The 26308-nt window shown below is 37.7% G+C and overlaps 1 protein-coding gene across 7 annotated transcripts in view; it reads left to right on the forward strand.

The window, feature by feature from the left end:
- Positions 1-26308, forward strand: part of LOC105499433 (phosphodiesterase 4D) — a 1582997-nt gene that overhangs the window by 323133 nt on the left and 1233556 nt on the right. For all 7 annotated transcript variants that reach the window (XM_071097867.1, XM_024786952.2, XM_071097875.1 and 4 more), the window contains exon 2: positions 24306-24436. In XM_071097867.1, coding sequence (XP_070953968.1) covers positions 24395-24436 — 42 coding nt within the window. In that variant the 5' untranslated portion in view covers positions 24306-24394. The remainder of the gene's footprint in view (positions 1-24305; positions 24437-26308) is intronic.

Genomic DNA, 26308 nt, shown 5'->3' on the forward strand with positions numbered 1-26308 from the left:
TATTGCAACCCCCGCTTTTTTTTGTTCTCCATTTGCTTGGTAAATCTTCCTCCATCCCTTTATTTTGAGCCTATGTATGTCTCTGCGTGTGAGATGGGTCTCCTGAATACAGCAGACTGATGGGTCTTGACTCTTTATCCAGTTTGCCAGTCTGTGTCTTTTAATTGGAGCATTTAGTCCATTTACATTTAAGGTTAAGATTGTTATGTGTGAATTTGATCCTGCCATTATGATATTAACTGGTTATTTTGCTCGTTAGTTGATGCAGTTTCTTCCTAGCCTCGATGGTCTTTACATTTTGGCATGTTTTTGCAATGGCTGGTACCGGTTGTTCCTTTCCATGTTTAGTGCTTCCTTCAGGGTCTCTTGTAAGGCAGGCCTAGTGGTGACAAAATCTCTAAGCATTTGCTTATCTGTAAAGGATTTTATTTCTCCTTCACTTATGAAACTTAGTTTGGCTGGATATGAAATTCTGGGTTGAAAATTCTTTTCTTTAAGAATGTTGAATATTGGCCCCCACTCTCTTCTGGCTTGGAGAGTTTCTGCCGAGAGATCTGCTGTTAGTCTGATGGGCTTCCCTTTGTGGGTAACCCGACCTTTCTCTCTGGCTGCCCTTAAGATTTTTTCCTTCATTTCAACTTTGGTGAATCTGGCAATTATGTGTCTTGGAGTTGCTCTTCTCGAGGAGTATCTTTGTGGCGTTCTCTGTATTTCCTGGATTTGAATGTTGGCCTGCCCTACTAGGTTGGGGAAGTTCTCCTGGATGATATCCTGAAGAGTGTTTTCCAACTTGGTTCCATTTTCCCCCTCACTTTCAGGCACCCCAATCAGACGTAGATTTGGTCTTTTTACATAATTCCATACTTCTTGCAGGCTTTGTTCATTTCTTTTTCTTCTTTTTTCTTTTGGTTTCTCTTCTCGCTTCATTTCATTCATTTGATCCTCAATCGCAGATACTCTTTCTTCCAGTTGATCGAGTCGGTTACTGAAGCTTGTGCATTTGTCACGTATTTCTCGTGTCATGGTTTTCATCTCTTTCATTTCGTTTATGACCTTCTCTGCATTAATTACTCTAGCCATCAATTCTTCCACTTTTTTTCAAGATTTTTAGTTTCTTTGCGCTGGGTACATAATTCCTCCTTTAGCTCTGAGAAATTTGATGGACTGAAGCCTTCTTCTCTCATCTCGTCAAAGTCATTCTCCGTCCAGCTTTGATCCGTTGCTGGCGATGAGCTGCGCTCCTTTGCCGGGGGAGATGCGCTCTTATTTTTTGAATTTCCAGCTTTTCTGCCCTGCTTTTTCCCCATCTTTGTGGTTTTATCTGCCTCTGGTCTTTGATGATGGTGATGTACTGATGGGGTTTTGGTGTAGGTGTCCTTCCTGTTTGATAGTTTTCCTTCTAACAGTCAGGACCCTCAGCTGTAGGTCTGTTGGAGATTGCTTGAGGTCCACTCCAGACCCTGTTTGCCTGGGTATCAGCAGCAGAGGCTGCAGAAGATAGAATATTTCTGAACAGCGAGTGTACCTGTCTGATTCTTGCTTTGGAAGCTTCCTCTCAGGGGTGTACTCCACCCTGTGAGGTGTGGGGTGTCAGACTGCCCCTAGTGGGGGATGTCTCCCAGTTAGGCTACTCAGGGGTCAGGGACCCACTTGAGCAGGGAGTCTGTCCCTTCTCAGATCTCAACCTCCGTGTTGGGAGATCCACTGCTCTCTTCAAAGCTGTCAGACAGAGTCGTTTGCGTCTGCAGAGGTTTCGGCTGTGTTTGTTATTGCCCTGTCCCCAGAGGTGGAGTCTACAGAGACAGGCAGGTTTCCTTGAGCTGCTGTGAGCTCCACCCAGTTTGAGCTTCCCAGCAGCTTTGTTTACCTACTTAAGCCTCAGCAATGGCGGGCGCCCCTCCCCCAGCCTCGCTGCTGCCTTGCCGGTAGATCACAGACTGCTGTGCTAGCAATGAGGGAGGCTCCGTGGGTGTGGGACCCTCCCGGCCAGGTGTGGGATATGATCTCCTGGTGTGCCTGTTTGCTTAAAGCGCAGTATTGGGGTGGGAGTTACCCGATTTTCCAGGTGTTGTGTGTCTCAGTTCCCCTGGCTAGGAAAAGGGATTCCCTTCCCCCTTGCGCTTCCCAGGTGAGGCAATGCCTCGCCCTGCTTCAGCTCTCGCTGGTCGGGCTGCAGCAGCTGACCAGCACCTATCGTCCGGCACTCCCCAGTGAGATGAACCTAGTACCTCAGTTGAAAATGCAGAGATCACCGGTCTTCTGTGTTGCTCGCGCTGGGAGTTGGAGACTGTTCCTCGCGCTGGGAGCTGTTCCTATTCGGCCATCTTGCTCCGCCCCCCTCTCAATCACTTCTTATACATGATCTATTTTAATTCTTATAAAAACCATGTAAGGATACATTATTATTCCTATTTGAACTGAAATTCTGAACATCGTTTTAATTACTCAAGGTTTCACAAGTTATGAAAGAAGATTATGATCTTTTCAAGTTATGCTGTAAAATAAGGACTTCTGTTAGAAAACAACAAATAAAAAAATTAGACTACCCCCCATGTTATCCATCCTCTGTTAGCTGAATATTCATCTTAAAATAGGGCCCTGCCATGCCATTCTCCTGCTAAGAGTCTGCATTGGTTTCCTACTGGATCAAATCCAAGCTAAAACTGGCACTCAAAGCCTCATATAGTCTCATTTCCCCTTAACCATCTTAGGTTATTTCCCTCAGCTCCCTGTAACAAATCCTCTGCTCTAGTCAAGAAGTTTCTCTTCTTCTTTTCTTCCTTCCTCCTTATCAGCCACCCCTCCTGTGTTAGGCACCCGTTTACTAGTCTGCCCTTCTTCAGGGACTTCCTGTTTCTTCTCTGATGTTCCTTTCAGGCATGAATGTCATTCCCTTTTTTTCCTGCTTATCTATACACCTTATGGACCTATCTGTAAGATCCACCTGTAAATTACACACTTTGTTTTTCATGTCCCTAACCTATAACAAATAATCTCTCTCATTTTTCTTTTCTTAATTACTTTTGAACTTATCAGGTGTACCACACTATTAATCCTTAGCTAATTATAGACTGTAGTGTTCTATAATTGTTTCTAGTGTAAGCCTTGTTCTCTAAACAAGATTGTAAGTGCTTAAAGAGATTTATGTTTTATACTTTCCCGCCTATACTTTCTAGAGTAGAGATTGTTTTATTAAGAGATGCCCTACAAATACTTGGCTTTTCATCCTGTATAGGTATGAGTCCTGCTATTAATAGAAACTATGACATCATTTTAGGATAGAGAGTAAAATGTGGTTTATCCAGGAGCAGATCCTTCCAATCTGATATTAGTTTTGTGCATTTTATGAGCACACATATTTTCAGAAAGTCACTGGAAGATTTTGCTTCCACTATAGTTGAAATTTGAACACCAGACTTCCACATTGTGAAACGTTCGTATGAACACTTTTGAGAACTTTAGGTGAAAGGTGTAGTGTAAGTACAAAGTATGCACCTTCAAAAAGCAAAATGAAAATGCAAATATTTAGAAATTTCAAAACAAAGCATGGGAAATTTTGGGTATATTGCAGGACCAAATAATTCATCATTCCATTTCTAGAGCACTAGAAAAGGTTGGGAAATCTGTTCTTTGAAGCCTTGGAGTATATATATTTTTCTCTTTAGCCCTGTCTGTTTCCTTGAGGAGATGCCTGTAGCAGTAAAGGTAATCTGGAAGGCTTTGAACTTCTGAGACAGTGTTAAGCATTTTTTACCATCAGATTAAAGGTGGCAAAAGCTAGGGATGATCTGCAGGTGACTTCAAATCAGGGGGTTACACTGCAAATCCGTCTTTTAGATGAGATAAGTCGAAGTGCCAGTGAATGTGTTTTGGTGGAAAGAAAAGAAGCTGAGAGGGTCAGGATGCAGAAGTTAGCATTTTTTCAAGAAATGCTGGGATGGAATTTCTGTGTGGAACTGTACCATGTCTGGAGATACCTCACTTAATGACATTAATTGAATACTGTGCAGTTTGTCCAATTTTCAAAATGAAGTACATTTATTATTCTTCCCTGTCAGGCGTATTTATTGCCTTTTCTTTCTTCTTCTTCTTTTCCTTTTTTTTTTTTTTTCTTGAGACAGGGTCTCACTTTGTTGCCCAGGCTGGAGTGCAGTCAGTGGCGTGATCTCGCCTCACTGCAACCCCCACCTCCCAGGTTTGAGCAACTCTCCTGTGTCAGCCTCCCGATTACTACAGGCACATGCCACCATGCTTGGCTAATCTTTGTTTGTTTGTTTGTTTGTTTGTTTTTTAGTAGAGATAGGGTTTCACCATTTTGGTCAGCTTGGTCTCAAACTCATGACCTCAGGTGATCCACCTGCCTTGGCCTCCCAAAGTGCTGGAATTACAGGCGTGAGCCACCGTGCCGGGCCCTATTGCCTTTTCAGGAAAGTTTTGGGAGTGTTCTGAAGTTTGTGGAGGGTCCACGTTATCTTTAGAAGCTTTCTCTTTAGTGTCCCTTTGAATACTGGCTTCAGCTTAGTGGATAATAGGTGGGTCAGGCTGGGTGCATTTTTATATTTTGTGGTATCAGAATTTGAAAACAAGATCTGCTTCAAGGGGAGGAGCAGGTCCCACTGGTAGAGACAAAAGGATGTTTTGCCAGTTTGCTAGCTGAGTGCAATGTACTGAAAGAGGAGTGCTAAGTGCTAAGTTGCACATCTAAGCCAGCTGTCACTGGGGAAGGTCCTGCAAAGGCTCACAGGTGGCACCCCATGGGCTGGCCTGAGAGTGGTCAGTTTTTGGTGCTCCAGGCCATGGGGCAAGAAGTTGGGCTCAAGTAGGCCTGGTAGCTGACAGGGGACCCAGCCTCTGAGCTGGGGATCACAGTTGCAGACTTAAAGGAGCTCTCAGGCGGAAACCTGGGATACAAGGAAGGTAGGGGAGTACGATAAGGACCAGCTGTTGAAGACGGAACACAGGTGGCTACAAAAATAATAATAATAATCTCCACAGATGATAATAATAAAGATAGCTAACACTTATTGATGCTTACTATATGTCAGAAAATGTCCCAGGTCCTTCACACATTTTAACTCTATCAATCCTTAAAGGCTGGTACTGCTGTCATCCCCACTAGCAGGGGATGTAAACTGAGTCACAGTAAGGTGGAATAGCATTGCAGAACTACACGTCTAATTAGTGGTAGAATAGACATCTTAATCCAGGAATTCCAGTTTAAAAAGTCTGTGTGCTCATCCTCCAAGCTATCCCACCTTCAAGTACTAAAAAGTGACACAAAATAAATTGAGTCTTTACAGTCTATTGGAAAGGGCAAAAGCTTTGAGCTAGAGAGATAAAGATTTGGATCTCACCTCTACCACTTATTTCTGACATTTTGGGAAAATCATTTGATTATCTTAGATTTGCTATATCATATGTAGAATGGGGGAATGCCACCCACCCCACTGATTTTGAAGAATGAAGTGAAATAATAGATACAAGCTAATTAGACTGCATCTGGCAAGAAGCTGCCACTCAGTAAATATCTGCTTTCTTTCACTCTCTAAATGCCCATTCACATAGAGCTCTTTCAGTTACTTCTGATTGGAAATAGGTTTATTCTGGGGCACAAGTCTGGGCTAAGCTTGAGATAATCAGGGAGGCCACAGGTTTCAACACCTGTGGAAAGAAGAATAAATAGATAGAAAAATAGATAGATGACAGACAGAGAGATAGAGATAGAGAAAGAAAGAAAGAAAGAAGATAGATAGATAGATAGATAGATAGATAGATAGATAGATAGATAGACAGACAGATAAAAGATGCCACAGGTTGTAGTGAGAGGTGAGACAGCACCTGGCTATTTCCTGCTTGCTTACCCTTAAACAATGTGGTGCTTTCTTCTTTTACAGAAAAATGTGCTGGCAAGTGCTTTCGTGTACAATTAATTCAATCAATGAAACTTTGCATCTTAAAGATGTAAACTAATGCTCACTTCAGGAATAATAATTGGCAAATTTTAAAATTATGCATTTTATAAACATGTTAATCTTTTGCTTTTAAGATTTTGTGCTTTCATTAACTTTGTTAGTACTCAGGAGAACTAACTGAAATGATTCTAAGCTTGAATTTCTATAATTATGCTTGAATTTCAAAGCCTACCTTGCATAGGATAATGGCTAGGGCATAAATATTACATCCTATCTCTAGTCAAGGCATGGATACCTGTACCATCTTTCATATGAGAAGCATCAACACAATTTTGACTATAGAATTTCATGATCATTCTTTCCACCTACAGCTTTTTTGGATCTTTAGCTGCAAATTACATTTAAAGCTATTACTCTATATACTTTTTCTGTACTTAAAAACATATTTCATGCAAATAGCCCGTGTTCATTGTAGAAAAAATAGATTACATTAGACACAGAAATTAAAGGAGAAAAACCACCCACAATTGCAGTACTAAATAGTAGCAAATTTTGAGGTATATCCTTCCAGACTATTTTCTATAGATGTTGAGGCATAGTACAGAAATGGGATCATACTCTACATACAGTTTTGTAATCTGTGCTCCTCACTCAGCTATTTATTACAATAAACACCTTTATATTCATATACATTATCATCTGTAATAACCTCATTCCATTGCATTTTTGTAGCAATACTAATTTAGATAATCTGCTATTGTTAAGTATTTAATTTATCACTAGGCCGGGTGTGGTGGCTCACGCCTGTAATCCCTGCACTTTGGGAGGCAGAGGTGGGTAGATCACCTGAGGTCAGGAGTTTGAGACCAGCCTGACCAACATGATGAAACCTGTCTCTACTAAAAACACAAAAAATTAGTAGAGCGTAGTGGTGGGTGCCTGTAATCCCAGCTACTCAGGAAGCTGAGGCAGGAAAATCACTTGAACCGAGGAGGCAGAGGTTGCAGTGAGCTGAGATTGCGCCACTGCACTCCAACCTGGGCAGCAAGAGTGAAACTCCGTCTCGAAAAAAAAAAAATTAGTCACATTGTTTTTATTATTATGAACAAGGCTTTGACTGTTATCTTTGCATATCCATGTATCCTCTTTTCATACTGACTCAAAGGGCATGCGTATTTATCAGACTTTTGATGTATTTGCCAAATACATGTCTAGAAACAGTGTGCTGACTATACTCCGTCTGGCAGTAAATGAGCGCCTAAAAACTGGATTTCTTTTTCTTTTCATGTACCATCTGATAGACAAAATAGGGCATCTCCTTATTTTATTTTTTATTCATTTGTTTTCTTGCATGGTTGATTTTTCCATATCATTAATTTAAAATTTGTAATTTATCCTTTTCTGTAAATTCATGGTTCTTTTGTGTCTCTCTACTGGGACATACTTATTTTCCTTACTGATTTTTAAGAGTTCTCCATGTTGTACCTCTTTAACTATAAAATATGTAATATGTAATATTTCCCCAGGTTGTATTGTATATTAAATTTTTTTGATATATAGAGGGTTTTATTTTAAAGTTGATTAAATCACAGGCTGGACATGCTGACTCACACCTGTAATCCCAGTACTTTGGGAGGCCAAGGCAGGCAGATTACTTGAGCCCAGAAATTTGTGACTAGCCTGGGATCCATTAGGAAACTCTATCTCTACAAATTTTTTAAAAAAAAAATTAGCCCAGTGGCCTGCACCTGTAGTCCCAGCTACTAGGGAGGCTACAAGGGGAGGATCACTTGAGCCCAGGAAGCAGAGGTTGCGGTGAGCTGTTTGATGGCACCACTGCACTCCAGTCTAGGTGACAGAGCCAAACCCTGTCTCAAAAACAAATACATAGGTAAATAAATAAAATTAATTAAATCATTTTATTCATAGTTTATGCACTTAGAAAAACATCTGGCATGTATAGTGCTCAGAAAGACTTTCCTCACCCTTAGAGAAGTAAAATGTTCACATATATTTTCTTTGAGTATTTCCATAGCTTCCTTTTTCACATTTAAAGTTTGAATTCCTCTGGACTTTATTCTGGCGTAATATAAGTCTTAGGCTTATATTCCCAAATGATTATCAAGTTGTCCCAGTATAATTGATTAACCTGTGTTCCACATGCTGATAAAAAATGTTACCTCTGTCTAACATCAAATTCTTATGTATAGTTGTATCTCTTTGGTGTTTCTGTTCAACTCTGTTGGATTCTATTCTAGTCTGGTGCCAGAATCAATTATTATAATTATTATAGAAGTTACTCCTTTGTTAACATTGTCTTTCAGAAATGTTCTGGATATACTTACATTTATTTATATGAGGTCTTAAAATACACAAGCAATGGGAGACAAGGGGGAATTGCAATTGGGGGTAAATAAAGCAAGTTTGGAAAAATGTTGATATTGTTGTAGCTGTGTGATGGGAATGTGGGACTCATGATCCTGTTTACTCTGCCAGTGTGTATGTGTGAAAGTGACGATAACAAAACTTTATATAAATAATTAGGTAAATAATTCAGATCAGAACTGCATGTAATTGGCATTGTACATGCTTTCCTCTTTAGAAACATTTTTTTTAAATGTCTCCTTTTATGTACTTCAATGAAGTTTTGTAGTTCATTTCTTCATATAGTCCCCCTACCTTTCTAAACAAACAAGCATACAAAACCTAAGAAAGCATATTCATGCCTAGTTTTTAAGTTGTGTGTGTGTGTGTGTGTGTGTGTGTAGCAATTATATTTCAAATTGTTGGTATATAGGAAAACATTGATTTGTAAACAACCAAGTTACTTAAAAAAAAAACTCTTTTTTTTTTTTTTTTTGCTTTCTTTTTGGGAGGTCTTTCAAGGAGAGAATTCTGTGGTCTTCCCATAGTGATAGACTTGCCTCATCATTTTCAATATTTATGATTCTCCTTTATGGGATTCATTAGCACTTTAAACACATTGGCAACTGAGGGTGGTGGTAGTGGGTGTTTTTCTGCTGCTCCCAGCTTTAATGAGAATGTCTTCCATCTTTGATCACTAAGCAAGACATTGGCTCTTTGAGGAAGATATGACTTTTGGTCCCATTTTATTAAATCTTAAAAATCAGGATTCAGTGTTAAGTTTTTTCACATGCATTTTAGATATTCTTAAAAATGATTATGTGTTTTTCTTTTCCCTTGGTCTATTACTTTAATGAGTTATGTTAATAGATTTCTTACTATTAAACCCGTCTCACATTCCAGAGTGTGTAAACTCATGAATAATATAGATCCTGTGTATTGTCTTACAGAAATTCCCTAAATTGATGGCATTGCTCCATGAGTTTTCTATTGTTTCTTGCTTCAAAGTGAATTTGGGAACAAGGAGAGTGAAATAAATGGACCGAAATTTCTATCTTGTACTGGAAGTCTGGCATACTGGCATTGACTGTCATCTATAGTACAGTCAAATGTACTGACTGAAATTCAGATATGGTTAAACAACGTGGCTTTTATTTCTTATAGCAAATTTTCTAGCTCTAGTTTCTAGCTGTAGAGCCATGTTCCCATTGATGAGGTGGGGAAAAACACCCAAACTTTAATTCATTTTGGAATTAGAATAGTTTCTTTGGGGTCAGTGTTAAAATAATTGAAAGTTTAGTTATATATCAGAACTGTTTTTCTCCTCTTCAGTGACTTCTGGTGTCTTCCCTAAAATATAAAATAACTTCTGGGTGCAGGAGAAAACATACATATCCTGGATTTATATTTACTAGCCATGTAATCTTGTGCTGATTATTTCACCTTTTTCTACCTTGATTTCTTCATTTGCAAATTCGATATTAAAATAACTATTTCACAGAATTGTGTGGGAATTGAATTAGTTAATATATTTTAAGTGATTAGAACATTTCCTGGCACATAGCAAATGTCCCATAAGTGTTTGTAATTATAATAATAAAATTGTGATTGTTCTCATAGTGTTAAGAGTGAAGTGGACTTTGGTTCATGTGCCATTTTCCAGTTGCGTGCTCTTGGGATGATTTGGTGCCTGTCTCTTCTGCCTCCACTTTGAAGTATCTGAAGCTGGTTTAATGCTCTTATTCTGTTCTCTTGGCATAAGCAAAGAATAGGAATTACATCTGTTTTTGCCAACTAGGTTGGCAGCCAACTCTTGCTGGGAATATGGGATCTCTTTTCTAGTAATATTTACGAATGAGATAATCTGTAACAATATCTTGGTATGGTATGATATTTGTGACATTATCTTCATCTTAGCAGAGTTTGGATGAGTTAGAAATTGAAAGACCCTTTTAATACTAAGTTTCTTTCATTCAGCTACTTCTGTTTCAGACATTAAATTTGGTTTTACTTTTTCATTTATATGCTTTCGCTTATATTACTTCTTAGTGAATTAAAGATATTTTTAAAGAGAAAATTCTAGCTTCTCAAGCATCATTGTCCTTTTGAAAAATTGAACTAATAAGCGCTGAGATGATTAAAGGGTAGCCAGATCCTTAGAAAAGAAATTGCCATTTTCCATTTTCATTAAGAAATTCATCTGTTAGCACAATAATATTTATGAGATTTTGCTGTTGTGCAATCCCTCATTCATCCCTTATCGCCATTATGAATGAAGAGAGAGCAAAATCTAATTCCAGGTGCCAGATGGGTGCCACACAAATGGCAATGATTCAGCACAGGCTCCAGTTAGAGATACCAAGCTCTGAACAGCTATTTGGATAATCAGAAGATCTTGGTGAAATGAGATGAATTTTCTTCCGTGTGTCAGGTCTTCCACTTGTTCTTTCTCTATATTCAGAGCCTTTCAATTTGCTATGAAGCTTGGTATCTGCTTGGTCCTAGCAGTTCAGAGAGGGTGTTACAATTAAAATCTTACTGGAAAAGTGATGGGTTCATTTTGAGGCTCATTGAATGAGTCCTTGAAGAAGGAAGCATCAGAATGAAAAGGATTTCAAATCTCTGGGTGTAAGGTTTGAAACGTTCATTTGACCTCACTGATGATTGTGGAAAATCTTAGGCCTGGACACAGAAACTGAAGATTAAATCTTGTACTATAATTGAGTGTCTCTAAAATTAGGAGAGGCTCATTTTGTGGCAGTGTAACAGCAGACTAACAATCCTGGGAAGAGTGCATTTTTAATGAAACATTTTTGCAGGGTTAGTAAAATCCGAATCTCCTAAAAAAACCCAATACTTGCTTATTCTAAGATGAGAAGGATAAGGCATAATTCAAGGCTCTTCACTATACCACCAATAGGTTTTACAATAAATTTTGAGTTCCTCTATCCTACATTTTGAAGGATTAATTCTAACTGTAATTTACCTTGATTCTTGGAGCTCACTGAGGCTCTTGGTGTTAAACACATGTCAGGGGACAAAGTAATATAAAGCTCACATTTAAGGGGTGCCTTCTTAGAGTTAGGTACAGTGCTTATATATGCTGACATGTAAGTTCATCATTTAGTTTACACAATAGTAGCCTTGCAATGTGAGTTTCAATATCTACATTTATCTTGATCCTGAAATTGACATGCAAAAGGGTCAAGTAGTTTCTCATGGCCCTAAAATTAGAAAATGGCCAAAACAGAATTTGACTCCAAATTCTTTGGAATGTGGAATATGACTGATTCCAAAACTTAAAATTCCACTGCTTAGTTTTGTCTCTTCATCTCTCCAAACCAGCATCTCTTATGTAAATTACCTTTGTTTAGGAGATATCTTAGAGTTCTTGTTTTATAATGGGGTGAGAAAAAAAATATCTCCTTAAGAACGAAAGCAGTTAAAACAAGGTACTACGCTGAAGGAGCTGTTTATTTTATCTACCATATATACTCTGACTATGAAAGAAAAAGAGCATATTGAAAATGATTCTCTATTGGCAGAAAAATATTATAATTTACGCTCTACTAGATCTTGGTTTTGTTGCTTGTTATTTTTAATGTCTGTATAAATTGATAAAACAGTAAAACTCTGAAAAGAAATAAAAAAAACAAATTCTTTGCCCCAATTTTTTTTCTGCTATTTTATTTTTAATGTCAAAAAGCCAACTGCTCTTTATCATTGGTTAGAAATTTGCTCCAAACTAAGGGGCATGGACAGTTTTCAATTTGTGGGTGTTAATGACTCCACCACAGTGGGCTCATTCCCTTGCAAGGATGCTAATGGGCTGTTGCTTCCTAAGAGACAGAGGACTGAGAGTTTTTGGTTTCTACTCGTCTTTGGTTTCCTGGCTGTGTTATTTTCCTTGTTTATGTTTCTTTTAATTAACATTAAGTTCTTCATTTTATGCCTTGCTTTTCTTCTGTTTGTGCAGTCTTCAGGCAATGACTCCTTGGGTAGCCCTTGTTAATTAGGGAGAAATGATAGCTTAAGGGTACTTCCTGACTTACTTGGTGCTAGGATAAAAGTTGTTCTACTGAAGCCCCATTAGAATAACTTTTATGTACCTACCTCAAGTAAGATCTGCATGATGCTCTACCAATTCCTCTTTTGTCTCTTTTATCTTTACTTTAACTCTGGTTTGTTTTATCTAAATTCTCATTGTGTCCCAAATAATCTAAACCAAGAGTATTATTAGGTCTTAAAATAATTCACTTTTTTTTTCTTAAGGAGGCTATTCACAGTAGATTTCATGGGAAAATAAAAATTAGAATTCATTGCTGATTGATTAAATAGAAGCAACTAAAGAACCAAGGGGTATGTTGATTTTAAAAAGGAACTTCTGAAGGTATCTGACTCATAATTACTCAGAGATAATAATTTTGGTTCTATAGCTCAGATTGAGAAAGCTACACATAATAGAATGCAGGATCTATAGCATGGATTCTCTTTTCCAATTTCTCACTATTTCTCACTCTTACCTTTCCTTTTCTCTTTCAGCTACCTATTCCTGTCTGTCTGTCTGTCTGTCTGTCTTTCTATCTATCTCTCTATCTATCTATCTATCTATCGATCTATCTATCATCTGTCTATCTTATTTTTGCTAGAGAGGCAGAATGGTTCATGTTTTAGAACCGAGTTGGTATCATGATATAAAGTACAGACTATGATTTGTAATTAATGATTTGTAGACCGTAGTCTCTGCATACATTCTACAACCCTCAGTGAAATGCCATTTCTAATACTTCTCAAATTTACAAGTATTCAAACAGCAGATTTTACTTTAATATGGAACAGAAAAACATGATAAAGAATAAAAGGCTCAATGCCTTGATGAACTCCACTTTTCTTTGTAGATAGTAAGCAGCTTGCACCAGAGATTTTACGGGGATCATCTTGCTATCATTTTATTTTCCTCATGGTGACTCAGGGAATTTTATCCTGAGGCTCTCAATGGATCTGTTATAGTCAAGCTGATGATGACACATCTCAGAGGCTCGTTCCACATTGGGCCTCAGGCCAGCAAACTACGAACCATGCTGTCCTGTGATTCACAGGACAAAACTGCTCTAGATACGTCCCACTACCCAGGCAGGAAGGGCACCATAATGAGGCAGTGGGAGGGTGTATGGCTAGGAAAGTTGCTAAAAGGAAGCATTTGTTGTAACTTTCTTCTCTGCCGTGGGAGGCTAACACCAAAGCAAAGTATTATCAAGCAACAAACCCTACATTTATGAGATATTAATGAGAATGTCTGTGGACTTTTAATTAGGGTGGAGAGTTGTGTTTTAGAAAGCTGAAATTATTTTAGGTTGGGGGAAAGGCCATAAAGCATGGAATCCTTGGAGGAAAGTAATTAATTTATAGCTCAATGACTGAGCTGTGCCATTTTGAAATACTGGTTAAGGTGAGCATTGAAAGAGTGGGTACTCTGGCATTTCCATACCCTTGGGAGTGAAGAATTAGGCTATTTGGGGAGCCAAATGATATGCTTTTATTTCCAAAAATGTCATTTGTACTGAAATTGAAAGTGGTTTGTGTTCTCTTATGTAAATGTGACCACCTGCATATTATTCATTCAATGGTCATTTACAGCATACTTTATAGGTGTGGAATTCTACAGACGCCTTTTCTGCAGGGACAAAGTTCTGACTAGACGCACAAAGGAGATGAAAGGAACCGTCAATGTCTACCTTCATCTTTCTTTTCCTCTACGTGGGGGAAAACATCAGTATATGAAATGGCATTTGAATAACTTAAAGAGAAGTGTTCACAAGAGCAGAATAACTTGGAACAGGCTTTGAAGCCATTAGGTGTATGAGTCACTTGCTGCCTCCTCTGGGGTCCCACACCAGCTATTCTGAGATTCTGTCAGAGTAGTTAGTGTATTGTGTTATTTGTCTCTGTCCCCCACTAGACTTGGAGTTCCATGTGGAGACAGATTTTTATCATATTTATCTCTGCATCCCTGGACCCTAGAGCACAGTTCATTGCATACCAGAAGTGTCCAGTAAATGTCTGGTGAATAAATTAGTAAAAGAGTTTGCTGTTATCATTTTGGAGGAAGAGAAGGGAATAGAATGATGGTTTTATATGGGCATAAACTACAAAGGAAATGATTTGATTCTTTTCAGTCTGGAGACAAAATGTGCTTTTCTTCTCATAATTCTCTTTCAATTCAGGAGAGATCAGTATACATTTACTAAGTATATTTTATGTTGTGATTATATATATAAACATGAAACCTCAAGGAACTTAGAGTCCAGGGCAAGGTTGTCAGTGATGTACAATTAAACAGATCATTTTGATGTAATTTGACAAATATACTGTGGGAGGCATTCAGGAGGCATTATGGAGGGAGTAAAAAGGGATATTAAGTCAGGCTGGCAGTGGGAATGGTGCTGGGATATTGGGAGAATCAGGAAACTCTTCCAGGGGGAGATAACACCTGAGTTGAGTCTTGAAGCAGAAATAGGCAGCTATCCCCTACAGCATAAATTGATAGATTTTAAGGTGGACTTGAAGTAGGCAGTGTTGGTGACAAGAATAACATTAGAAAGTGCCTGAATTTGTGTAGATAAAACTCTGGAAGACTGTAGTAGTGGTAGACCCCTCTCAGTGTATGAGATATGTATGTGGGGGGTTAAAGTATACACATGGCAGCAAAAACAATAAAAATTAGTGGATTATCAAGAAATATAATCTAGAACAGAGGCTCCCAAGTGCCAATCAAAGTGGTGGTGTTCTTCATCCTTCATGATTATTATCTGGGGTATTGGCCAAAAGTAGATTCCTGAGTACCTCTCCTCAAAGTTCTGATTCATTGGAGGAGAGTTAGCCATCTGCATTTTATGGCATTCCCTAGCTAATTTTAATATGCAGTCACATTTGGGAAATGCTGATAAAAATAATAGCAATGGTATCACCCATATTTTAGATATGGACAAAATAAGAAGACCCCATGAAATAGCAAGAAGTTGAGCAGTTGGTTGGAGAACCAGCAGAAGACAGAGGAAGAGGGAGTTTCTAGAAGCAAAAACAATGTGATTATAGAGAGCTCTAGTCAGATAATTTGTGAAGGGTTTATTAGGTTTTGTGATATGGAGATCTAGGATCTTTGGAGAAAGTAGTTTAAATGTGGAAGGAGTAAAACTTGCTTGCATTGGGTTGAGGGGTAAACGGTGGGAATAAGGAGGTAAAGAAAGTTAATAGACATTTTTTCAAATAACTTGATTTTGAAGAGAAAGAGAATGATATCTGGAAGAGGGAGAACATAGGGTTATAAGGATGATTTGCTTTTTACAAGAGGAAAGACTCAAGAGAGTATTTAGATCTTGAGGGGAGAGAGCCAGTTAGAATTAGAACAGATAGGGGAGGAAAGACAGGCATAGGTAGAAGACAGGACTTCTCATAGGAGGAGAAACACCTCACTCATCCTCTCAGACAGGGGGAAAGGAGGTAAGGGAGAGTAAGCTGGGTGAAGAAGGAAGCTGAGGCATAATTTTTGATGGGATATTCAGAGAGACATTAAGAGGCTCAAATAGTTGAAAGGGAACAAAGCTTGTTGAAACTAAATCTAGGTAAAGAGCCCTATTGTTAACTTATTATTTTAAAAATATTTTTCTTGAAAATTGTGACAGCTTTTTCTACCTACATTGCATTTATTTTCTTTTTTTTTTTTTTTTTTTTTTTTTTGAGACGGAGTCTCACTCTGTCGCCCAGGCTGGAGTGCAGTGGCCGGATCTCAGCTCACTGCAAGCTCCGCCTCCCGGGTTTACGCCATTCTCCTGCCTCAGCCTCCTGAGTAGCTGGGACTACAGGCGCGCGCCACCTCGCCCGGCTAGTTTTTTTGTATTTTTTTAGTAGAGACGGGGTTTCACCGTGTTAGCCAGGATGGTCTCGATCTCCTGACCTCGTGATCCGCCTGTCTCGGCCTCCCAAAGTGCTGGGATTACAGGCTTGAGCCACCGCGCCCGGCCTTTATTTTCTACCTTATAATAATATGAACCTATTTTGTAGATTGAGCTCCTGTTGATCCTATAAAACCCAAATCTCTTGCTTGCTGATTCAGTTGTTCATTTGCATTTGTCTCATGTTCCATGCATTTTGCATTCCCAGAAACTAGCACAGGCAGGGAGGCCTCAACAACTGATTGATTTCCTAGGTGAAGTGGAGCCTGAAGATTTCCTTTTATAGACACCATTACGAGATCTGAAAGAAAGAGGTAAGTTAATTGACACCCAAATGGAGGACGAAGATAGCAGAGTCAGGGAGAGAGAACTTAATTTTAGCCATCTATTTTCCAACGGGGCTTTTCTCTGGTCTATAGATTCCCAAAAACAAAGTCTAACACTGGGTATGAAATAGCAAACTTGAGCACTCAAACACAAACAAATGAGAAAGCAGTCTAACAATTCCACGAACAAAAACTAGCACTTTTGTATATAGTCTGAAGTAAGAAGAGATGAGTAACTTGTTTTGCATTCTCTCAAATACTTTCTTTTAATCCGACTTTTAAGTATTTTTTCTAAGTGTTGAAAATTTGAGAAGCCGAGAAACACAGAAACGAGACAGAACTACCAATAATACTGTACCTAAATAGAACTACTAATATTTTGCTAAATTTTAAAGTCTTTTCTCTGTGCATAACTTTTTATAGGATAATACTACACATACAACTTTAATCCTACTTTTTCACTTAATATTATAACGTAAGCCTTTTCTCATGTAATTGAAATATCTTGCAAAATATGTGATTTTAATTACATAGTACATCATGAAGTTTCTCATATTTTATTTAGCAATTCCTTTACTATTTGACATCTAAATTGTTTCCAGATTTTCATTATTTTAAGTGGTACTGCTAGAAGGCTTCTGCATACAAAGCACTTTCCATATTTCAAGTTACTTCCTGAATTATGATATAAAAGTGTATAATACCATTAAAGCTTTTGGTATGTATTATCAAATTCCTATCCAAAGACTTATGTCATTTGGAAAGTTGATCAGTAATATATGAAATGCATATCTAATTATATACACACTATTTTCAAGTATTTTGTTTTTAAGAAGTAAAATAATTTTTAAGACAAACAAATATTGAGATTTTAATTTTCATTTCATTCATAGTGAGATTGAATATATCCTACATTTTGATATAATTTTATTTCCACTTTTGCAAAATTTCTACTTATTAATTAAAATGTTCATTTTTATAAATTGATACCTCGAATTTTTAATATATTTTGTAAGTGGTACAATGTTATGTTACATATTAATACTATGGCAAAGGCAAAATAATGATAATGAATTCTTTCAAACTTAAATATATATATTTTTTTTTTCTTTTTTTTTTTTTTTTTTTCTTTTTGAGATGGAGTCTCACTCTGCCACCCAGCCTGGAGTGCAATGGTGCGATCTCAGCTCACTGCAACCTCTGCCTCCTGGGCTCAAGTGATTCTCCTACCTCAGCTTCTTGAGTAGCTGGATTACAGGTGCCTGCCACCATGCCCAGCTAATTTTTGTATTTTTTTTTTTTAATGGAGACAGGGTTTCACCATGTTGGCCAGGTTGGTCTCAAACTCCTGACCTCAGGTGAACTACCTGCCTTGGCCTCCCAAAGTGCTGGGATGACAGGCATGAGCCACCGTGCCTGGTAGAAGTTATATTTTTTAATCATACAACTTGCAGTGTGGAAGAGACTTTACAATGTACCTTATTCAACCCTGTATTATTAGTTCGTTTTCATACTGCTATAAAGAACTGCTCTAGACTGGGTAATTTATAAAGATAAGAGGTTTAATTGGCTCACAGTTCTGCATGGCTGGGGAAGTCTCAGGAAACTTACAATTATGTTGAAACGCAAAGGGGAAGCAAGGCACCACCTTCTTCACAAGGAGGCAGGATGGAGAATGAACACAGAAGGAACTACCAAATACTTATAAAACCATCAGATCTTGTGAGAACTCACTCACTATTATGAGATCAGTATGGGGAAAACAGCCTCCATGATTCCATTACCTCCATTTGGTTTCTGCCTTGTCACCTGGGGATTATAGGGATTACAATTCAATATGAGATTTTGGGTAGGGACACAGCCAAACCACATCAAAAACCCAGTTGAAGGAGCAAAGATTAAACCCATACAACAATTATTGAAAAAAATGTTAGCTAGTAGACAAGTTTGTGGTACAAAATACTTTTTGTTATTTGACTTCAGAGTCAGTAGAAATCTATGTGACTTGGAGCAGCAGGGCAAGTTGTTATTAGAAAGACGGGCTTTTGCTGGACTTTGAATAGAAAGAGTTCTGTAAAATGAAAGAAACAACCATTAAAGGGCATGAATCTAAAGCTAAGAGGTAGAAATGGACGTGTCTCAGGTGCTGCAGAGATGAGACCAGCCTGACGAGGGTAGAGGGCTGGTGTTGGGAGATAGGGTGTGAGCTAAGGCCAAATTAAGCATGCAAATCACAGATCACTTGACTCTTCTAGTTGAAACACATCACTCTGGAGTTCCTACTGAGCATAAGCTACAATCTGATTATACAAGGCCATCCTTGTGGTTACAGGTAGATTGCACTGACTTTGGCACATTCCAAGATGTTAAACTCTGCTGGGAAGACTACAAGATACATCTGGGTTGACAGATGAAACTAGTTTTAGGAAAATCCACGCACAGGGCAATATCATCAGCTGGACACAGGACTGGGCATGGAATACAGGGTCCTCTCATTATTGTGTTGTCCCAGGCAGTCCTATGACCTTAGGCAGACTGCTTATGTTCCCTACACTTCAATTACCCTATTTGTATCCTATGCTCTTTCTACATCTCAGATTCTATAGCCTCTAGCAGGAGCTCAGATAAAGCATAGCTTCAGATAAAGAGCACCCTAGAGAAAATGTAAATAGCAGGAAATATCTATTGTCATCTTTAGATCTGGAATAAGAAGTCCTTTCTTTTGGCCGGGCGCGGTGGCTCAAGCCTGTAATCCCAGCACTTTGGGAGGCTGAGACGGGCGGATCACGAGGTCAGGAGATCGAGACCATCCTGGCTAACACGGTGAAACCCCGTCTCTACTAAAAAAATACAAAAAACTAGCCGGGCGAGGTGACGGGCGCCTGTAGTCCCAGCTACTTGGGAGGCTGAGGCAGGAGAATGGCGTAAACCCGGGAGGCGGAGCTTGCAGTGAGCTGAGATCAAAGAAGTCCTTTCTTTTAATTCACAATTTTAGAAGGTATGAGGAGATATCTGGAACTTTCTTCCCTTGTTTCTGCCACCAATGTAGCAGAGGGCCAACTGAAGCAGATGTTCACATTATCTATCTTACGTGTATAGAGGGCAAATTAGTGGACATTTAAGAGCCCAAGGCAATAATTCAAACATTCCCATGAAAAAAATCTGTTTTTCCATCCTTGTATGTTTCTTTCTTTTTTTTAAAAAAAAACTTTTAAAGTATTAATTATTGCATTGCCTCCTCCTAATTTCTTTCCTGCAGATACTTTGGTGAGTAAACCTTGATAAATTAAGCCTGTTTTTATTGTATTCCTTTGGAGTTGTCTTTGATTGTGATCAAACTTCTCTTCTTATATATGCCACATACATTCATTCTTCATTTAGATTAGAATCTAATCAAGGGAAAAAACTGCCAAGTTTGGTTTCATTTTGATGTCTACTTTATGCAGCCCTAGAAAAATCTACCTTTTGATGAGTTGGAGACAACAGTAAGTTCGAGACAGAGCTAATACATTACACCTTGATCACTCATAGGCAACTGCACCCAAACAATTCTTTCCCTTCGCATCAAGAAAGTTTGTTGTTTATCTGAGGGCTTAGTACTGTGCCTGACACATATAAGGTGCTCAATAAACTTTTTAAAAGCAATGCATCTGAGTGACTTTATAATTCAGCAGTTACTACATGAACTGACTTACTGTGTAGAAGAAAAAAAATGTTAGTTCAAAAAGAGGGGAATAAAGAATTCTTCTTAAATATATAAAACATGTCCTGTTCAGTAGCTTCTCTAATATTTGTGGATGATTGGAACCCCTTTTCATTCTTATATTTAAAGGTGTCATTATGTATGGGGACATTTGCTGTTTCAATACATAAATTTATATTTGCAGGGAACTTAAAGTCCCCAGAATTTTTTCTGAGATACTGTCTGATTAATCCCCATAACAATGCTGTGATGTGGGTTGTGGAGATACAAGGAAAAAAAGGGAAAGGATTTTCCTAATACCAAACAGTTTGTGTATATGATGTAGCAATGAAAGTAGAACTTATTTCATCTGATGACCAGTTCAAGACATTTTCTGCTATATAAATCTTTAATCTCTAGGATAGAACCTGTCTTAATTCCCTTTGCGTGGACACAGCAAAATGTATACAGGTGCTCCATCTCTAATTCCATCCCTGAATATTCCAGCACTATCTGTCTTATCTACCTCCTCTCTTCATTTTTATTTCTAAAGTGTTCTCCCTGCAGGAGCCGACTCTCCCTTCTTTCTAATTAACTTTATATGGAAACTCCTATCGTAATGAAATTGCACGTGTGAGTATTCTCTCGCCTGACTTTCTTTTTAGTGCACCTGGAGGAAGAAAGCTTTTCTGCAGTCTCACCACATTATCTTTGCTGAGAGAGAAACTTGTAGGAACTAAGATAAATGCCTTCCTGAGAGTCAACCTTTTCATCAAACATTTTTTAGTTTAGGCACAGCTTTGATTTTTGCAGAGGTTACCAGTTGTTCATAATTAAGATGCACTGGTTCATGCTATTGGCAGCAAAGCACTATGGAAGAGTAGACAAAAACGTGGACTTTTGAGGCAGACCAGTCAGGTGTGAATCCTGGTTCTGCCATTTCCTGGGCAATTTCCTTCATTTGTTGGTGCTGATTTCCTCTTTTGTGCCATGGGATAACATGTTGACAATGTCTACGTCACAGGATTATTGGAAAGTTTAAGGATAAATTATAGATTTTTTTTTAAGGATAAATGAGGTGGCAGAACATGCAATCCTCTTCATAGACTGCAGAGCGCATCTACCATTTCCTCTCCATCTCCACTCTCCTCCCTGCCCTACCTTGAGGGGCTTTGTACCCTGGAAGGCTGACCAGTGAGATGTACATCTTCCTCCTTTGCCCTCCTGCTTGCTTGCATTTGGCTAGTGGGGAGTCCTAGCAGGAGACAGATGGAGAAAGGAAAATGAGACTGCGTACATTTTCTTATCTCCTTCCTTTTAGGGAGACCTGAGGCTAGCTGTGTCCCAGAGAGCAACTTCCATTTTAAAGGCAGCCCACTCTGTGTGATGCTTTTTCTTAGGTATGGGCAACCCATCCCTCTTAGGGTGAAAACTTTGCTATTGCTAGTTCCAAGTACTGTGCCATCCTTTGTGGATTCCTCTACCCTACCAACATCTCCTTAAAGAGTCTCTTTGTTGAACCTGCTGTAAATGATCCTAATATAAGTATGCTGTCTGTTTATTCCTGGACCTTTAACTGATAGGTCATTCATACTGGTTAGTATAAAATAGATCTGCCCACATATGCATTATCTGAGAGAGGTTAGCATTTATAGGAGAAAAAATAAGAATGGGCTGGTGTTGCTTGCTATTTGATACTAACAGAAAAAGAAGGTCGTGATGATGGATGATGATAAATATATAATGATGATGATGAGATCCAAATACCTCCTATGAGCCAAGCATTCTCCTAGACAATCCTTTTTACTTCATTTATTTTGAAAACACATATGTGTATTATTGTCTTTCTTTTGCAGAACTGGAGAAAGTTCAGATAAATCAAATAATGTACCTAAAAGCTACATAGAATGCCAGTGGAAAGCTGAAATTCCAATCTATATCTATCTGGTTCCAAAGTCTATACTCTTTTAGTGAGGCTAGGTGCCTCCTAGCTCTACAGGGTGAGAAGAGCCATTCCATCAGCAGTCAGTTTTCAACTGAATCTCTTTACCTATTGAAATTTCTGTAAGTTCCAAATTCCCACAGGAAAGTATCTGCTAATGATGGTCTTTAAATGATTTCAAGGCAAATTTTTAAAAAACTGGTTAATTCAGTAAAACTTATCAGGTCAAATCCATTATTTGTCTGATTTGACTGATGTGTTACCACTGAGTCACTAGCCTAGTAGGACAACTATTCCTTAGTTGTCCCTAAGGCTACTCATTAAATACTGGATGAATAAATAAATATTTTGAATAAATTTTTCTCTGATAATATGTAAGCTTCCCACAGCTGTTATCTAATTTTTTTCCCTAGTTATGTAATATTTTAAGTTTGTATTATTTCTGTTCAATTCCTAAATTAAATGAGTAACATAATTCCACATTTTCTGGGACCTATAGGATGCTAATTTGTAAAGGTGATTCAGTTCCTGGAGGTGTACTAGCTGAGAACTTTCCATTTGTGGATCAGCTCCTCCCTTCAAATCCTACTCCTTTAGAAAAAATCCATACACACTCAGAGAAACAGTATTTATCTTAGCAACTCACATTTGATTGTGCATTTTTCTTTAATCTTCAGGCAAGCATTTCTATCAACCTTGGAAGTAGGCTTTGTCGGTTGTTTGCCTTTGAGTCCCCAAGTTGCATCTAGAGATATTCTTAGTCGCAGTGAACTTTATTTCTCTGTTTCTACCTCTGCTTTGCTGTTATGGGACCTCTAACCTCCCGCAAAGTGTCTTCGTTTTATTTTGAGAAGACTTGAGAGGGTGACTCACATATATTCCAAACAAGTATTTTCAGCCTTTAAAAAGGCTGTGTCCCTGCAGGCTTCTCTGTTTTCATTTTGTATGTTTTTTAAAAAATGATACATAGTTACTTTATTTTTCATCTTTTAAATGTATAATTCATACTACTTTGTACTTTAATATTTTTCAATCATTTTAGCAAAACCAGCTCCTTCAGACCTTCACCACTGTTACTCTTTTCCTAAAGTCTCTGATTCATGTTTTTTGAGAAGCTTAGAACAAACCCAAATGATAGAACTACATGCCACTGTTAACATCAGCCTACACCTACAACATTAGCCTAAACCTGCAATATCAGAGTTTTTGTGGTTTGACCAGGCCTTTTATCCTCTTTGCCTTACAGTAAGTTCTTTCCCTGAAAGCACTTCAGCCCACATGCAAATATACCCTGTAAATATGTAGGTTGTGTCCTGATGTAAAAGAATATCATAAATGAACACAATACGTACAGCTACTTGATTTGTTCTATCTTCAAAACTGAAAATGGAGAATCTCCATTGTAGTGTCTAGGAGAAAGCAAAGATTTGTTAGATAATGAGGATATCAATGTCATTCAAGTGGCAATTACTCTGGAATATTCCTTGAAATAACAGTTACTACTTAACAGTTATTGCTTATACTTTTTGTTCTCATCTTCTCAAGTATTCCTTACAACCACTTAGAACTAAAGGGGTAGAGAACTCACTAAATTTACTGAAGAGTTATTGGATTGGCTTTAAGGTACTATTGATTATTGTCAGTGAAACAAGAGGCAATGATGCAGTTGCTCAGAGGGCTCTTTTCTTCACATGTAGGTAAGATTCCTCCAGCAGTGGATCACCTTAGTGATCCCTTAGTGAAAAATTGTCGAGTCCCTAGCTGTCCCAATAAGAATCAACATATACACAATTCAGTTTGCATCGTCATTTTATACATGTAATTTTAGGTTATGGCTACCATATCGGTTTTTATTTTTTTATTATTTTTTATTTTTTTCAGCCACTAAAACTGTAGAGTTGAATATTTAATGGAAAACAGATGGTGCTTGAAATCTCTAACTTACATTTAACAAAAACTGTTTTGGAAATGTTGCTTGTGTATATGTTTTTATTGTTTTAAACACAGCACCGTTTTAGCCTGTTCCGATGAATTATTTAAGAATTACTGTCCCAGTCTAAGAGGGCATTTCAAAGTGCATGTGTTAATCATATACTTGATTAAACATTTCCTTCCTTTTCTTTTCAGCATTCCAGTTGGCTTTTGAGTGGATACTTGCAGTGAGAGCATTGACACTGGAAACACTAGTTCCCATTTTAATTACTTAAAACACCACGATGAAAAGAAATACCTGTGATTTGCTTTCTCGGAGCAAAAGTGTAAGTAACTTTTGTTTTCATTTGTTTTCTAAACATATGTACATATAACATTTTAGTTTTGGTTTTGGATTTTAATACTGTGCTATCATGATTAGGCTTGTGGGAAACCTTTAGTTAACTTACAGTTCTCTGACTGTACACAGCTTATTAACAAACGAAGACTTGTTTGTCTATGTGGCCTGGTTAGCATTTGATGAAAATTCTTTCAACTAGTTTATATCTTACCATTCATTCATATAAGTCTACTAGCCTGATATTGAACACTCTAATTTTTGAGTGCATGCAGAAAATATATGATTAAAAATCAAAACATAGGGAATTTATATCTTGAATATGAAACCTTCTGGGCATGTCCAAAATCATAAATTAAACTTATGTCATTAGGTACTTCAACCAGTAACATTCTGAAAGTTCTTCCCTTCCATGAGCTTTCAACCCTGGCATATATATCTAATTACTTCTTTTAATCTTTTTTTTTTTTTTAATATTTTAAGGTGAACTTCCTCAGGGCTCTACTGAAGGTTAAACCTTATTTCCAATTACGTAGTGTTCTTAAGATACCACAGTCATGATACTTTTAAAATTTATATTAGCTCGTGGCAAAAAACAAATAGAGCAACTCAAAGAAAGCCACACAAGGCAAGGATGAAAGCGATTGTTAATTTCCATCAAGCAAGTGCTTAGAACACATCCCTTTGTTCATTTACCCATGGGGGTAGGCATCCAAACAGATGTAGTTGTGACGTAGGAATATTCATTTGAAGACATCAGGAAAACCACAAATGCAAACACATTTCTCTAGTATGAGAACACTTTGTGTTATAACCAGTGATTCTATTGTGATGGCCCAAGGTCATCTTTCATCCTTTCTATGGAGTTACCATCCAGCTTTTAAGGGTGAGGCATGAGTATGTGTAGATGTATAGTATGCCTAACTGTGTTTGTTAAAAAATGAGGATTTGCTGAGACATATGCCAATCCTTTGACTGAATACTATGTTTAATAACTAACCAAGTAAATTCAACAAACTCTGAGGGATTGTTCAAATTTATGTGTTTTACTGGTTGGTATTTGGTTGTATGTATTATTGCATAAAAGAAGGGGCCTGGCTTTGAGCTTGGAAGTCCTTTTATCATCATACAGTCACTCACTGTAATAGGAGGTGATCTGCATACAAACTACCAAACTGCAAACACATCTTACTCTTACGGAATTTTCTTATTATAAATTAAATATGAAATTAAATTATTCATATAATGTTTTCTTTTATTGAATTTCAGAGACATGTGATCTGAAAAAGATGTGTAAAGGCAAAAGGGAGAATATTTTGAATAATTACAAATGTGTCATTAAACATTTCCCTATTCTTGGAGGAAAACATTCTAAAAGCAAATGATTAACTGAGCCGTGACTTTAAGGAACTGAGACTACTTAATGATGCTAGGACATTTCCTATTTGTATTTGTTTAATGCAAAAAATTTTATCTTGGTGGAAACGGTCAAGTGTTCCAGATTAAGAGAACCTGAGTTGGCCTACGTTTGTTCAAGGTAAACAGTAGAACTCTCATTTCATTGCTTTGTAGCTTCACTGGCATAAATAAAATGCTTCCACTTAATTAAATGATCCTAAGCAGAAGTTAATGTTTATCAGAAAAAAGAGCCAGACTTATTGCCTAGCTAGAAGTTGTCACTTTAGGGCTATAAAATTTTATTTTGCTCTGGTCTGAGCATGTCACCCTCCAATGCTTAATGTTTTTGCCATAATATAATCCAAAATTGTAGACTTAGAGGTAGATGTTTCCTGCTTTTGATGAAGAAAGTTTAAAGAATTAGTTCTCTTTAGAATCTGAGGATGTTTATCTTTGGTTTCAA

Source organism: Macaca nemestrina, chromosome 6, assembly GCF_043159975.1.
Source record: "Macaca nemestrina isolate mMacNem1 chromosome 6, mMacNem.hap1, whole genome shotgun sequence".
NCBI lineage: Eukaryota > Metazoa > Chordata > Mammalia > Primates > Cercopithecidae > Macaca > Macaca nemestrina.